General features: G+C 38.7%; 1 protein-coding gene across 1 annotated transcript in view; it reads left to right on the forward strand.

Annotated features, from left to right (window-relative positions):
* The window catches only part of poc1a (POC1 centriolar protein A), a 118,013-nt gene that overhangs the window by 19,935 nt on the left and 82,297 nt on the right, over nt 1-15,781 (forward strand). The window contains exons 8-9 of the mRNA XM_076268844.1: nt 689-757; nt 1,140-1,295. Of these exons, the coding sequence (XP_076124959.1) occupies nt 689-757; nt 1,140-1,295 (225 nt within the window). The remainder of the gene's footprint in view (nt 1-688; nt 758-1,139; nt 1,296-15,781) is intronic.

Consider the following 15,781-nt stretch of genomic DNA (forward strand, 5'->3'; position numbering starts at 1 on the left):
CTTGTGTTCGCGCTCGCAAGCTGTGGTCGCTGACGTTTCCTTTTTGACATTTTCCTTATCTAGCCTACAGCAAGTGCACACATCAACAATAACAATCAAAGTGTTCTCGTTGACTGAAATGGAGGCAAATCGGTGATTTTGTTTGATATTGACATGGCAACGAACCGCGAATGTAACAATATTGTGCAGGCTACAGTTACGGAGTCAAGTGAGGTGGAAAGTAAATTACTCTGATAGACCTACAATATTACATTTTGAAAATGAACGAACTAAAATAAAAAGCATTTTAATGAAATACTCATTAATTATTTTCAAAAGCTGAGCCACATCAGAGGGATCAAAGAGCCGCATGCGGCTCCGGAGCCGCGGGTTCCCGACCCTACAGTTCTCGAGATATTCACAGGAAACTGCCCGGCCTACCCTCCTTACTGGGGGGCCCGGTGTGGCGGGTGGGTGATGGATCAAAAAGAAAAACAATGGTTCTGTGTCATCCTTGTGGGGCTACATGCCCACCAAGTTTTGTGCACCCCGGTCTGTCAGTGTCCCGGGAATCAAAAACAGAACTCTATCTGTATAGCTGTAGGGGATAATGTAGGCGGTGGAAGCTGTCTAGAAATTTCCTGATTTCATGAACCATCCTATTGCTCTTTATTCTATTAATGCTCTGTGTGTGGGTCTTTCTCTGCAGGGTCCTGCAACAAGTGTTGCATTCTCGAAGACTGGTGACTACTTTGCTTCTGGAGGCTCTGATGAACAGGTGACTTACTTGATGTTTTTAAGCTTATATAACAATTTGCTTGTCAGGTACTGGCCTGGTAAACCAAACTCATTCACAAAGTGATTAGAGTCTGGACACTTAAGATTGCAAAACATTTCCAACAATAGCGTGGTGACAAGTGTAGACATAACGTTAACTTTGATCAGTGTGATTGGTTTGGCTGGACCAATGATTTCAGAGATTCCTAACGTTACTCCCTACTTCGCCTAAACTTTACAAACCAACAATAAACAGCATCGGCAGTCAGGAAACAATGTATGCCTTTGCTGTAAATAAATGTACACATCTTATGGCCTGGAGGGGTAACCTCAGTGTGTATGTACAATACATTGTTGTGTGACAATGAATGTATGTTTCATAGGTGATGCTATGGAGGACCAACTTTGATGCAGTGGATTATGGGGAGGTATTGCGCAATCAGCAGCATAAGTGCTTCAGTAGTGAGGAGGAAGTGGCACAAAGTGGAACTTCAAGCAGACCTCAGCACCCTAACTCTTCCATGCAGCATCGAACACAGGTATTTCTAAGAACTTTGCAAAGCAACTGGAATTGTGTTTTGTCTTAAATAACAAAAAATAAATATAATAAAAAAATATTGGTCGCCCTGGAGGACCAGTTGAGATAGATATGCTACCTGTTTCTGAGAGCCTGAACCAGCTTTGCTTTGATTTTCCTGCAAAGCTCTGGATTCACCACCAGTCTGAAGTGCGTGCATGATGGGTTGCAGTGTGTTGACCAACGACTGAAAGCCTTTATTTTTAACTACAAAAATTGGCCTCATATGTTTTGCCATGAAAACACTGATGCACCTTGTAATCTCCTTGGCCATTGCACTGGTTAGGATGAGTGGAGTTGCCAATTACACAGTGTCTTATTACCTCTTGGCAAGTCTATTGCATATTTGCCAACCTGTATGCATTCTGCGTACCAGACCGACATCACTGCCAGACACGCACTAATTCTATAGACACTGCTTCTATAGACACAGGCTAAAACATAAAAAAAAATTCCCTGGAAAGTTAATTGAGCATGGAACTGATGCTTGGGGGCGCTATTGCGCAACTGGCTACAGCGCCCCATACTACATTTGGGTTCATGTGCCCATGGGGACTCGGGTTTGAGTCCGACTCGGGTCATTTCCTGATCCAGTCTTTCTTCCCCACCTGCTTCCTATCACTCTCTTGACTGTCCTATTAAAATAAAGGCAAAAAAGGTGATATAAAATTAAGTGCTTATGTTGGCATTACATGAGGGAAAAAGATTTTGGAACTCTTCAAAAATGGAGAGATAGAGGAGAAGCTAATAAGACTCAAAGGATAACAGGTAGCGTGTTGTATGGCTATCGTCTATGCGGAGAATGTGAAAAGTTGGGATGTGCCATGACATGAGTGGTGACTCATTCTGGACATTCCTCACCTTTGGCCTGTTTTGCTTCTTGTGTGCCCTTTGTGACTCCCAGAGGGGAAATCACAGCTGCTAGACTCCAATTGTTTATATACTCCAAGCACAGACATGCTTGGAATTCCTCTATGTGATGCTGTGGCTGGTGGTTTGCAGTCATTAGCAGATGTTTTCCATCACCTTATTCGTAATAGGTTTTGTCCTAAAGCTAGTTTTCTAAGTCTGCTATATCTATAGGTCCTGTACCTACTTACACATTTGTTATTTCTGCTGTTTATGAATGAACTCACTCAAAACCTAACAAAGTGCTGATTCATCGAATAGAGTATTGAGAGTACGTCATCAAACCAAGCACACAAACATCAATGATACCTTCTCTCAGATAAAATACCATAAATATTTATAGAAATAAATTAAAATATATATATATATATATATATATATAAAATAGCCCAGTCCTTTTTTTCCTTCAACTGCCGAACTCTGTCTCAGTAAAGATGGGAAATACTGTCAATTTAATTACGGAATAAATAATTGAGGAATGGACACACAGCCTGGAAAATCCAGACCCTGGTAATCTAGAAAGATTACGGGTCTGGCCACGAGCAATGTAATGGCCAAACTCGAGGGGCGGCAACAAGCATGCATTTGAAAATATCACTGCACGCAATTGGATAACACTAGACCAATGTTTACTCTGAATGATTCCGGACTTCGACGCAATCGGCTAACACTACGACCAATATTTACTGTCCTCCAACATTGCAGCGCTGTCTTCATCAGTTTAGCTAGTTTCCCCGGGATGCAAGGGGTCAAACTAACGTGCATCATTGCTCATTGCCAGAGTGTCTCGCAGAGACAATTCCATTGTGCTCTCGCGAGAACTCTGGATTTCCAGGGTAGTAGGGAGTAGGGATGCACCAACATGATTTCTTTCAAACCGAGTAGTAGAGATGCACCGATATGGAATTGTAGGGCCGATAACGATAACCGATATTTATTAGTTTGTTGTGGCCGATACCGATACGATAACTGATAATATTACTCTTAAAAAAATGTGAAAAGTGATTTGGGGAAAGCATTTAATAAGCAGAATTTTATTGCAGTAATTTTACCTACCACCAAATGATGGACAGAACTCATAATAGTCCTCAATAGTACGGCAGTCAACAACATAACAGTAGCCTAGCCCTACAGTATGTGTGGCTCCTTTAAGTGAACCTGACGTCAGTGAATTGCGAGTGAGTGGCTAGAGAGTTTGAATTGTTTTCATTTAGGACTAAACGCTCATAAACGGCTCAGCTTGGAATAAGCTACAGTATAGCGACCAAATCAGAGTTTGTGAGGGAAACTTAGGTTTAGTTTCAACTGCGGGTAACTGAATAAAGCTGCAACTCCTTAGACTGTATCTTATGTCCGTCTACTCTGTTGCGCACAACCGGCTGCAGCAGAAATGAAAGGAGTTAGCCCCGAAGGTTTTAATAACTTATTATGATGACCTGTCTGGAACTGAAGCACGAATGGTTAGCATATTTCTAGGTAATAATACAAAACCCAAGCTAGCTACCCAAGTAATGCAAATATAATACTAGAAACACAACTTAGAACTAGGCCTACTTATGTACTCGTCCCACTAACGAGTTTGTTTACTTGTTTCTCCGACCAGCGCGGTAAAGTGCAAACACACCAGCACAAGACTTCTCTAGATAGGGCTGAGCTCCGCTCTGTTAAGGTTAAATGGCGGATCATTCACGAGAGGATTTTGAGATGCACAGATTCCCAAATGAACGCATATCCACAGCTTTTGTTAGAGTGGTGAAATACATTCACACCGCTGACATTATTGAGGAAAAAGTATAGCCAACAAAGCTCAATAGCTCAGTGTAGCCAGACGGACCTTACGTAGGCCTAAATTAGGACTTTAAAAAATATAGGCGCAAATTATCGGCCAGACTTCTGTTATCGGACCGATAATAATATTTTCATTTTTTCACTTATCGGCTAATAATATATCGGCCGCCGATATATCGTGCATCACTACCGAGTAGGAGTACATTTGTATTCTTGCTGATATTGATATTTTACTTTAAAGATAACATGAGCTCCTGTCAAAATCTAGCAGTGGGCCTAACTACACACAAGCAAAAGGCTATGAAACAACATCAACAGTATACTTTACACAATATCCTTGCTAATGCGCTAACTGGCATTTATTTGAAATGTTATCAGCAAAGTTGTAAGGTGAAAACTTTATTTCACGGTGTGTTCTAAACAAAACAATGGCATGATATTAATCTTTCATGTGCATGAGGCCCATATAGCATCACAATGAATATGAAGATAATGTTAAAAGTTAGCTGGCAAAAACATAAATAGGATACCTGATGTCACTGAGCTGTCAAAGAGACTACGGAACCATCTCCGTACATTATCGCTAATTAAACTCAGCTGACTGGTGTTAGCGCATAGCCATAGTTGCTGTTAACATGTCTACTACAAGCGCTGGGAATCTAAACACTTCAACACGACATAATGTAGCCTAATATGTTCAAAACTATTGCGTGTTATGGGGGAAGACATGACATTTCTTGAAGCATTTGGGAACACACTGAATTAAAGCAACACCAAAGAGTTTTTTGTACCTTAAAATAATGTTTCCAAAATTATTTCCGTGGTTCATCAACTCTTAACAGGGTGAACGGCACTTCTGCATTCGCTTCGCGGCCCTCTATCGGCTATAACCGCACTATGTAAGTTTGCCATATCGGGTAGCGGATCTGTAGTTCGATGGAATGAGACATAAGAAACTACAAATTTGACTTGCATGATGTGCAATACATCGTAATTTCATAAAATCATGCAACATATTCTACCTTGTCTATGGACATCGTTATTTGCAAAGCCGTTGCTGGATAAACAAATAGCGTGCGTGTGACAGAGGAAAAGTTATTTGGTGTTGCTTTAACTGGAAAGTAGAGTCCCTGTTAGATTAGCTTGCTTGCAAATGCCGTTGTCCATGACCTGGAAGTTCTATGGCAAGCGGTTTTAACATACCTTATGGCAAACTGCCTACACTTGGTAAACTTGAAAGCGGAGCTTACCATTGTGTGTGCATCCATGGCAAGCTGTTTTAACATTTAAATGTATTATGCGTAGGAGCAATGAGATGTTGATAGTAAATTGAATATAACAGTTCAATTTCATGTTCAAATTTGTCTTATCAATAAAAAAAGCAATTCATGCTTTAGACCATTTTAATTTAAAAACAAAGTACCGGTTCAGGCACCGTTTCGGCATTGGCACCGTTTTAAAAGTATCGATTTAGCACCGGTATCGGATAAAGCCCAAACGTTACCCAACCCTAATTATAAGGAATATCAAATGAAATATATTATAGCAGGTAGGGGTGGCACGGTTCACAAAACCCACAGTTCGGTTCGTATCACAGTTTTAGGGACCCGCTCCAAAATGTAATAACTGAAATCGGCACATTGAAAAAGTGTATTCCAGCGAATGCAAAGTGGAAGTGCTCTTATCCATTGAAATGTCATAATTTAGAGCACCGTAGACATTGGGTGGATTCATTGACCAGTCTGCAAGGAGGGGATGGAGTTTGCATAATTGATGGGCATATGAACCATCAAAATAACTGCGTAAATAAAAAACATGACCTCAAATTAATCATGTCCCAGTAAGAGAACAAGCATTGTGCACCCACAAATGGCATTTTATTTACAAATGCACATCTATATTTGTAAAAATAAATATACGAGTTACAAATATGATTTTTTTTTATTTGTAGGTATCAAAACACACATGCAAATCAAGAAATATTTGTAGATCCCCCTCTGTGCATATACAAATATTATTGAGACAAATTTAGTTCTATACATTTCTGGATCACATAGGCCTATAATTTGCAATAATGTGAATGCTTAGTTTTAGGATAGTCAAAGTATGCAGTCAATAACACTGAGGAAAAAAAACATCCTGGTAAATGTTCAAGGCACAGACAAACGTGTGAAGCAGACCACATTCATCACAGATTTTGTGGATAGCTCTTCAAAATCTGTAATGGTTGATAAGATATCAGCAATCATGGACCTAAATATCGGTGCTGTCTCTAAATAGACTTCACATTTACTTTTAATTCTTGATATCCTCTAATAAGGCTACAAAGCTATAAATACTGTATTGCATAGCCTAGCAGCATTTGTGTATGTGGCATGATCATTTATTTGGATACATATGCCTATACCTCAAAGTGTTATTTTCAGTAACCCACATTTCACAATATACTGTGCAAATAAAGGCCTAGACTCATGATCAATGTTGTGCTGCTTTGCCTCTTAAGTGTCGCCAACTGACAATACACATTGGAAATGTGTGTACGCCAGACATATTTCTCTTTACATCTGACCGTGAGCATGAAAGATGGTGTACGCAACATTTTTGACTGTAAGCAAGCTTTGTACATGAGGACCCATGACTAGGGATGGGCATCGTTAAGAAATTATCGATATCGATGCCATTGTCGAACCTGCTTATCGATGCGATTCCTTATCGATTCCCATATCGATTCCTGTACCATTTGCTGAACACTTATAGGATGGCTTTGAGAGTTGTTGGCTTTGAATGTCTAATTTAAAGTGATATTTAGAAAATGAATACCAAGGCTGCAATATCATTACAGAACAGTGTTTCCCCTAGAATTTTTTCCAGCAGCGGTGCTGTTGATCGTAGGAAGCCCCGGAAGATGAACATGAAAAATGACTCCTTAAATGATGACTTCTGGTGGATTTTGTCGAAAGAAATTGACAGATTGAGTTACAAATTATGACAAAAAATAAAGCTTAATCACAGGCCACTGTACAAACTATTACTATTTAGAATGTACAGTAATGTACAGTGCTGTTTACAAGTTAAGACATTTATTTATATAATAACATTTATTTATTTACGACATGATACATTCACAAAAAATGTATGTCCTTAAAGGCTTGATTTTCCCTCTTTTTTTTAAATTAAGAAATCAATTTCCAAAAGATTATTTGTATTCCTCCTTTTAGTCAATTTTAGCATGGTGTCTTAACTTTTGCACAGCACTGTATAAACTATATTCTCTTTCATGTCATTACAATGTATTGGTGCGGTGCAGTTCACTTTAAGGCCGTGACGGCCAGAGAGGCTTGCTTGATTCTCACGGTTTTAAGCTAACTTAGTAGCGTTGTTGTGCATGGTGCATAAGGATATATGGATGAAATGAATTGTGTTTTCCATGTCATTTGGTAAAATAAATGCTCAAAAGCCTAACAACTCGAAGCAAATCTATCTTGGATTATTTCTATAATTTTGGTGAGCTCTACAGGAAATTACAAACTATCTCCAGATGTAAATGGTTGCATTACCGAAATTCAATTAAACCCACCAATAGGCTAGACCTTAGTTTCACAGCCTAGGTATGTTAGCAACACAGGGCTTGAAAGCATTGACTGTATAACAAACAAGAACGAAACAATGCGTGGAATTTATCTGTGAATAGGCTACTGAAGGTAGGGGCGAGCTACCTCGCTGGCGTGTTTAATTTGGTTCCTTGGTTAACATAATGTAGGCTAGGTTTTTTTGCACAAAATTGCGTCTGCTAATAAAGTTAAAACATAAACACAAACAAACGTGATCTCCTGTGGAATCCCTGACTGCGCTTTCAACGTTAGCCTACTATTATTTGTTGACATTGAACCTGAACAAACGGCAGCTGTTCCCTAAGTTGACTTGGTGCGTTTTTTTAATTAGGCATTTTTTTTGCAGCAGCGCTTGAATTCTAGGAGTGACGCTGCTGACTAGCCTACATTGTAGGGGAAACACTGCAGAAGTTGAATGCTTTAAAATATCTAAATTTTGCATACTGTGACGTTGTGCCGCGACATGGGAATGGATGTTCGGAATCGTTAGTGGAATCGTTAACGTGTGTACGTGTACGATTCCGATGAATCGGAACGTTTGGAACCGGTTCCAAACCGGAAACTGGAACCGATTCCCAAGCCTACCCATGACTGTGCAACATCACCAAAATCTCATACAACAAGTCCTCTCATATCCCAATAGCATGATGTAGCTCTTTTTTCTGCAAATTCAATGAAAAATAATTCGCAACCCTTCCTTTTACAGTCCCCTTATTGTTATTTACCCAGTAAATAGTAAATAGTCAATTATTGGGTAATTACCACAGGTAACATGAAGGTAAAGTGAGACTACACGTGAAATACTAAGAAACGCCTCAACTATTACCAATGTAGCCTATATCCAGTATAGATGGGAATAATCCTAAGGACATTACACCATGCTATGGTCTCACCACTAGGTACTCTTAACAGTTTACTCTCAAAATAACAGTGAAATAGTGCACATTTCACTTAAGACCAAGATCATTTTTTTGGTTATAATTTTTTCAGTGGTGGCATTTGTGGGCAGTACTAGTTTCTCCTAAAAAGGTTTGTGAGTGCAGTAGAACTAGGGGGTAAAATTAATTAATTGTTGCTATAGTGCATAGATGGTAGAACTGAACATTATTTCTTTCTCATGCAACCTCTAAATGAACTACCCTGGCTGACAATCACCCTGCATTGGCACTCCCTTCTGGATTTCCTTCTTGCTGCGCTGAACAGAAGAGGCTTAGTTGTATTAATCAGGACCAGTCCATTAAAGACAGGAGAATGATGGGCCACTCTGCAAACTTTTATGAATGTTTACAAAATATTGTGCAATATAATGCAAATAAGTACTTCAACATTTAACAACTGTTAATAGTCAAATACTTGTATATACTTGATGGTTTAGTTGGTTTTAAAAAAATAAGATTTTAATTAGTTAAGATTTTTGCCTCTTGTGACAGGGAAAATCAAAGGAGAGGGACAGACCGTGGCAGTGAAATATTAAAAGCTGTGATTAGGTGTGTATTTGTATGTGCAGTGCATGCACATATGCTTATGGTTATTTGGAAGCAAAGGATTTGAATCAGGGTGAGCAGCCACCTCATTGATGGAGGGGGAATCAGGGCAACAAGTGTCAGGATTAACAGCTGGAAGTATTTTTAATTTCTGCATTTCTGCTAGGAAGGGAAGCAGTGAAGCAGGAAGGGAATTCGGAGCTCTCTTCAGTGAGCAGCTCCGACGACTCCTGTTGAGTAAAAACAGGTATAAATCCTCATAAAGAAATAAAAAAAAATGTAAAAACAAAAACACAATTATTGGCTCTGCTGTATTTCCTTATTTGTAAAGCCCCACCCCCCTTTGCCAATAAAAGAGTGGTTGACACCGAAATGTTGACGATTGGTCCTGTTTCGACTTTTCTGACTCATTTTGAATCGCCTTTGACTTCTCAGGGTGGCTGGCAATGGGCATACTGTAGTAGGCTACTCAAACATGTCCTAAAACAACCCTTAACGTTCGTTTTCAAAACTGTGCAACTCACCGAGTGGTTAGTGGTGTTCGTTGATGTTACAAAACAAGTAGCGTAGCAAAATACAGTTTCTGTCGTCTTTTATTTGGCATTTTGTAAAATCCCATTGATTTCTGTTGGAAGACTCATTGCACGTTAATATTACTGCACCACTGGAAACGGAAACGGGGGCTGTTTACGTTTGGTTGTAGTCTTTTCGCTCGTCTCAGAAGGCTAGCTAGCATGAGCAGAGGTACTGTGCTCTCGGAGTAGCGAATATATTTGTTTTTAATAATCAACGAACATATTACAATAAACATCGTTCATATTACTAGGTCCTCACTTAAGCTCACCCCACTGCTTATCTATGGAGTTCAGATCAGGGAACTGAGATAAGCTATGCAGAAACTTGATTTTGACTCAGTTTTAGTGTCTTGGCGGACGCATCCAGAGTTTGATTTAAAATGCTGCCATGAACTCTAATGAGGTTCCCATATTATTGTATTTCCACTAAGTAAAAGCCTACACGTATAATAACTAAAAGGTTGAGTACTTGCCATGGAAATAAATGAGTTTTTTCTGTGATTGATTGCATTTATTCATGTATTAGAATGATTAAGGTGTTTAACCTTAAAGGTGCTATATGTAAGACTTTTATTGTAAAAAAAATGTAAAATGACCATAGTATGCCATCAGAGATTAAGAAAATGTGTTATTTTCAAATACTGAATTCATTGACAACAATGGTACAGCCAGGATATTCACAATTTAAAATACTGTTTATATTTTGAGTTTGTGTTTTGGCCTGCTGCGCCATCCTCTGCCAATTTACCAATCACGCAGCTAGTAGTATTTCTACCTTCGGGTTGCCAGATTTCAATCAATATGGAGCACGGAATTCAGTATATAGTCCAAGACGAATGATGAATGTAATTTTGTGAAATTAGCAATAAATAGACAATGTACATTCTAAAAAATTGTAATCCCAAAACACATTAAATGTTAGCTATTTAGTGTGAGCCAACTACACTTTGCCAACTAATAGCAGGGATTGGTTGTTGACCTGCCAAGCTCCCTTCAACACATGCACACCCCTGAACTTCGGGAAAATCCACTATAGATGTCATCGGAACAGTGGGCTTTTGTTTTCGGGTTTAGTTTTGGTTAGCTATTCATTCAGCTAACAATGACAAGAGATGTAAAAAATGTTTTAATGTGTGCTAATTTGTAACATCAAAACATTGCTAACGGAGCAGTGGGGTTTTGTTTTCGGGTTGACAGTAGCTTGGCTATCTACCCAGACAGTTATAAACAATCACCCAAGCTGAACTCCGAGCTATGCATCAAACCTGCTATGTTATCAGACCCGCTAGGTGCGTCATAAACAGGGGTGGGCAAACTTTTTGGCTCAAGGGCCACACTGGGTTTTGAAAATTGGCCGGCGGGCCGCACAACAACCCCCCACACCCCACCCCGAAACACACACATAAAAAAAAACATTTTTAATAACCTATAATTTAGTATGAAAAGTATTTTTTAAAATATTAATTGCTTAAAAAAGCCTTTTGTTCTTTTCATCAAATTCATACATTTTGGTCCACATAAGCTATTGGTACAACTACAAATGTATACCTGGACCATTAACATGAGTTGAGAGACGATTAATAATTGCAATACTATAAGGAGTGGTTGTGGTTGCAGTATACTATATGACATACAGTACTGTTTGGGCCCTTTCGGGTGTGAAATGGCTATTCATGTGGAAATTGTTCTTTCTTACATCTGCTATCTAAACATGTAATATAACCAATACCTTTGAAGAGGTGGCAGAGACGCAGTGCTATACCAAAACAATTGTTGTGCTATGCTGAGCTGTGATTCATAGTATGCCTCATTAGTTGCAATAAACGTGTGCTTAATCTTTGTCATGTCCAATAAAAATAACATTTATCTACAATTAATGAAACGTTGCAGATATTGTCTGATAAAAGTAGAGGTGACAATTTAATCCAGGCTTTTCTTCTTTCCCATGTCAAATATAGAACAATGACATAGCGAACTAGATCATCCATTTCCTCCAGCACAAATAAACATTATGCACAAGATTTACCGGTGCTGTTTTATTGCAGAAAGGGTACCTTATCTCCGTTGACCGCCGTGACAAAATGATTCTCAGCAAGGCTGGCTAGTCTCACTGCCATGTTAGCTTCTAAGATAGCTAGCGGAGCCATGCCCCTGCAGTTAACGAGCTAATATAAAAAGACGCTTCATTAGCTTACTTGTTAGCGAACCTTGCATTATCAGTGTAACTAGTTAAATGGATGACATTACTTGTTGAAAATGTTCCATACATTGGACCAAGTAGGGCTTTCTTGTCTGCCTTCTTCAATCACTGTAGCTAGAACTGCACTGGTCAAAGGTCACTAGGAAATGTGATTAATCAGTGTTAATTTTTTAACGCGTTATTTTTTCTGTAATTAATTAATCGGAATTAACGTGTTGTTTTGACAGCCCTAGTAAATATATATGAGAATGCTGGTGGTGTAGTGCTGCAAACAGCCTATTGAGAATATTAATATAATGAATGAGAATAAACAAATACTCTGAGCTTCCGTCTTTCTTTTCCACATAGTTATGGTTTCCTGGAAGGGCCATAGACTTCACCATACTTTTTATTATAGACTGGCACCGACTAACTTATCGCAATGTAACGTTACCCTATTTAGTTTTGCATAGCAGGTTTGCCAACATGCTGTTCTGAAGACATTAAATATAGCTAGTTGCCATTAGCTAGCCAAGGTGCCAGAACTGAGCACATACAGTATAAACATATACGAAGTGTTCTGTCACTACAATACAACATGACAAAATACTTATGACAGTTGCGCTTTTAGCTTGGTTTATGCGGTATTGAATAGACAACCTAGTAGGCAACCCTGTCTGGAAGGGCAAGAGAAGGGGGAGGGGGGAAACAATGCTCTTGGATGTTTTGATTTTGGACTGCAATACCCATTTTAAATGCCAGTGGTCGTTCTTACATAATATAGCACCTTTATGAAACAGGAAATCATGGATTGCTGCTTTATAGTTCATAGTTTATAAGCACTCTGATTGTCTTAAAGCCCCCCAAAGAGTTTTTTTTTAAACCTTAAAATAATGTTTCATTATTGTTTCATTTCACACAAACTCTTAACAGGACTAATGGCACTTCTGCTGTTCTCTGAGCAGGTCCGAAATGGAAAAGAGCTGCTACTCACAGGAATTCGGAGCTCTTTCTACAGACTGCTATTGGTACATTCCCTCTATATTCCTCTATGAGTTATGTTAATAGTTTGTTGCAAAGATGCACATTTAGTTCATTTATTATTGCGCTTCTCAACTGTAGGGGGACCTTGAGAGCAAATCAGCATTTTTTTCTGTCCTCATGATTGTCACAAGGTTAAAAATACACATTTCTCTATGAGGATTTTTTTCCTTGTAAAAATAATGGTAATAATTGCCATGCCAATAAGTGTGGAGGGTGCTGTACATAAACATAGAAATAAGGATAATTCAGTACCGCCATCAATTTCTGAATCTGTGGTCCATGTTGCAGGACCTAAAAAGTAGTGAACTATGCAAATTTCCTGAAGGAAAAAGCTGTATAGATTGAGAAGAACCGTTATATTTAGTATGGTGTCATTAAATAAGCAATCAAGATATTTTTTTGTAAAGCATCCATTTTATCTTCAAATAAGAAAGTCAGGCTCCTTCACTTTTTGTGGTCTGGGCAATGCTGTTGCTGCTATTATATGAACATGTGTAAAGTAGCTATGTACTTTATCTGCCTATTTGGTGCAGTAGGTCCGTATATCATTGAAGCACAGAGCTACTTGCAAGACTGAATCTTTTCTGTACATTTTGTCATGATGATTGAAGCCGGGTGTCAGACAGATATTTGTTTTTAATAGATAGCTCTCGGCAATTTCACACTTATGCTTTTACAGTGCAGACTTGCTCCAGGTCATACTACCCACTCATACTGAGGAGCCCTCAGAGGGTTTTTACCACTATTATTAAGGGGATATCTTTCCCCTTTCTCTCTCTAGTGCTGCAGTACCAGCACAGTTACATAAAACAGGCTTTTTGGAGATTGCAGAGGAGGTGCTCTCTTAGTCATGGTATGTTCTGTTAATGTCAGTCTCTTCAGCACTCACAGAATTGTCGCCACCAAGTCTGTAATGGACTTAAATAGACTTTACTTAATTTGTCAAATGTAATTACCCTATGCTTCATAGTTAGTACAAAATGGGTTTATATAGGTTTAGTCAGAGTTTTTTTCTTCTGGATTTTTTATTTATTTATTTATTTTCTTCAGTAATTTTGTGTCAACGATTCCCGGGACACTGAAGAACCGGGTTGCACGAAATGTGGTAGGCATGTAGCCCCACAAGGATGACACGGAACCATTGTTTTTCGCTTTGATCCGATCCAAAAACGAGGCATTATAATAGCAAATATCTCTGGCTGACAGGTTCAAAACTGCGGAATTTGAAGTGTAGGATCATTATGACACCCTCTGAATACATGCACCCGTTTATGGGGGACCATACAATAAATTAATATATGTGTACATTTAGTGACCAGTGACCGTACACTACACATGCGCACATGTGAAAAATGGTAAAATCGAACTTTCTCAAAACACATTCGAATGACATGATTTTGATGTTAACTCAACGCATGTACTCCCAATCATCCGTAAATTGATCTAAAGTGCATTTTACTCTGGATAATTCCTTTAATTACTTATAATTCCTTTTATGAGTACATGACAATAAACTATTTGAATGACCCAAAAAAAGCAGGTCCCAGGCAGATGTAAAAAGAGGAGAAGGAATGAAATAAAAAGCCTTTATTTGGTATGGCTGACACCAACTTATAAGTTAAGCCCCACCCATAGTCCGAAAGCATTCAATTAGCCTAATAAGGCCTAATACAATCAATTGGCCCAATGAGGCAATCAGGTCTACAGTAGGGCTGGGATAAACGATTATTTTTTAAACGATTAATCTAGCGATTATTTTTTTGATGCATCGATTAATCTTAACGATTCTTTTTTTCAGTCCGATTCGATTATAGATTATCTCCCCATTAATTGACTAATAGCAATTTATGTTGATTTACATATCTGAATGAAAAAACATGAATTCCTTAACATTGCAATATATGTTTATTGCTCTTCAAATTCCAAAATAAAAGACTACACAAGTGCAAAGTAATGCATTCTTGGTCAGAGGTATATAGTATTGATGGGCAAATAAAGCTTTGGTGAACCACTGAACCACAACAGTGTGAACCTAGCGACACTAGCTGAAAAGCAAAAAGATGGCCGCCACACATACATTTTTCAACATAAAAGTCCTTAACAAACCAATATTTTTAGTTACATATACTGGTTTGGGTAAAGACTTTTATGTTAAAATCTACATGTGGTGGCCATATTGGATTTTTTCATTAGTGTCGCTAGCTTCACACCGCTGTGGTTTAGTGGTTCACCAAAGCTTCATTGTATAGGTCTAATTGAGTGCCTGTCACTTTAAGACGTTCGTGAGGGAACCCTTGCAATTGTAACACTTAACACAGTTAAAGGCTGCTGATGTGTGGATGCAATTCATAACGTAGTTAGTTCAAATAACGGTTCGTACTTCTCCTTGGGACGAGCACTTTTGAGTCTTGGAAAACACTTTTCCATTTACATCGGGATTTTGCAAACATTCAGTGTCAGAGTCAATAAAATCAGCCCTGCATGAGTAACGAAATTGACAAGAAACTGTAAGTAAGCATGCTAAACTCGACATCCAAACAGTATTCTAACGTTAGCTTTGAGATACTGCTTGATTGCATAACGTAGGCCTATGTTGTGATAAGACCTTAGCAGAGTTAACTTTAATGCAGCAGTTTTGAACAAATTTGCGCAGCATGGTCACGATGCTAAGCGGATTTAATAGCAATTTAGCCTAGTTCTATGCAATGCTTCTATGTGGCAACAACAATCCTTCAACAATCATGAATATTTTGTTAAATGCACATGCAGAGGAGGGGCAGCGGGCTCGTTACGAGAGAGAGCGGGCGGGGCAAGGAAAGGCTGCGTGCGTAAAAAGTGCAGCTCAATGAAAGGATTTT

This window comes from Alosa pseudoharengus, unplaced genomic scaffold (assembly GCF_046254945.1).
Source record: "Alosa pseudoharengus isolate Yale_2024_CS ecotype anadromous, Long Island Sound unplaced genomic scaffold, YU_APseudo_1.1 YU_APseudo_1.1_scf_5, whole genome shotgun sequence".
NCBI classification, from domain to species: Eukaryota; Metazoa; Chordata; class Actinopteri; order Clupeiformes; family Clupeidae; genus Alosa; species Alosa pseudoharengus.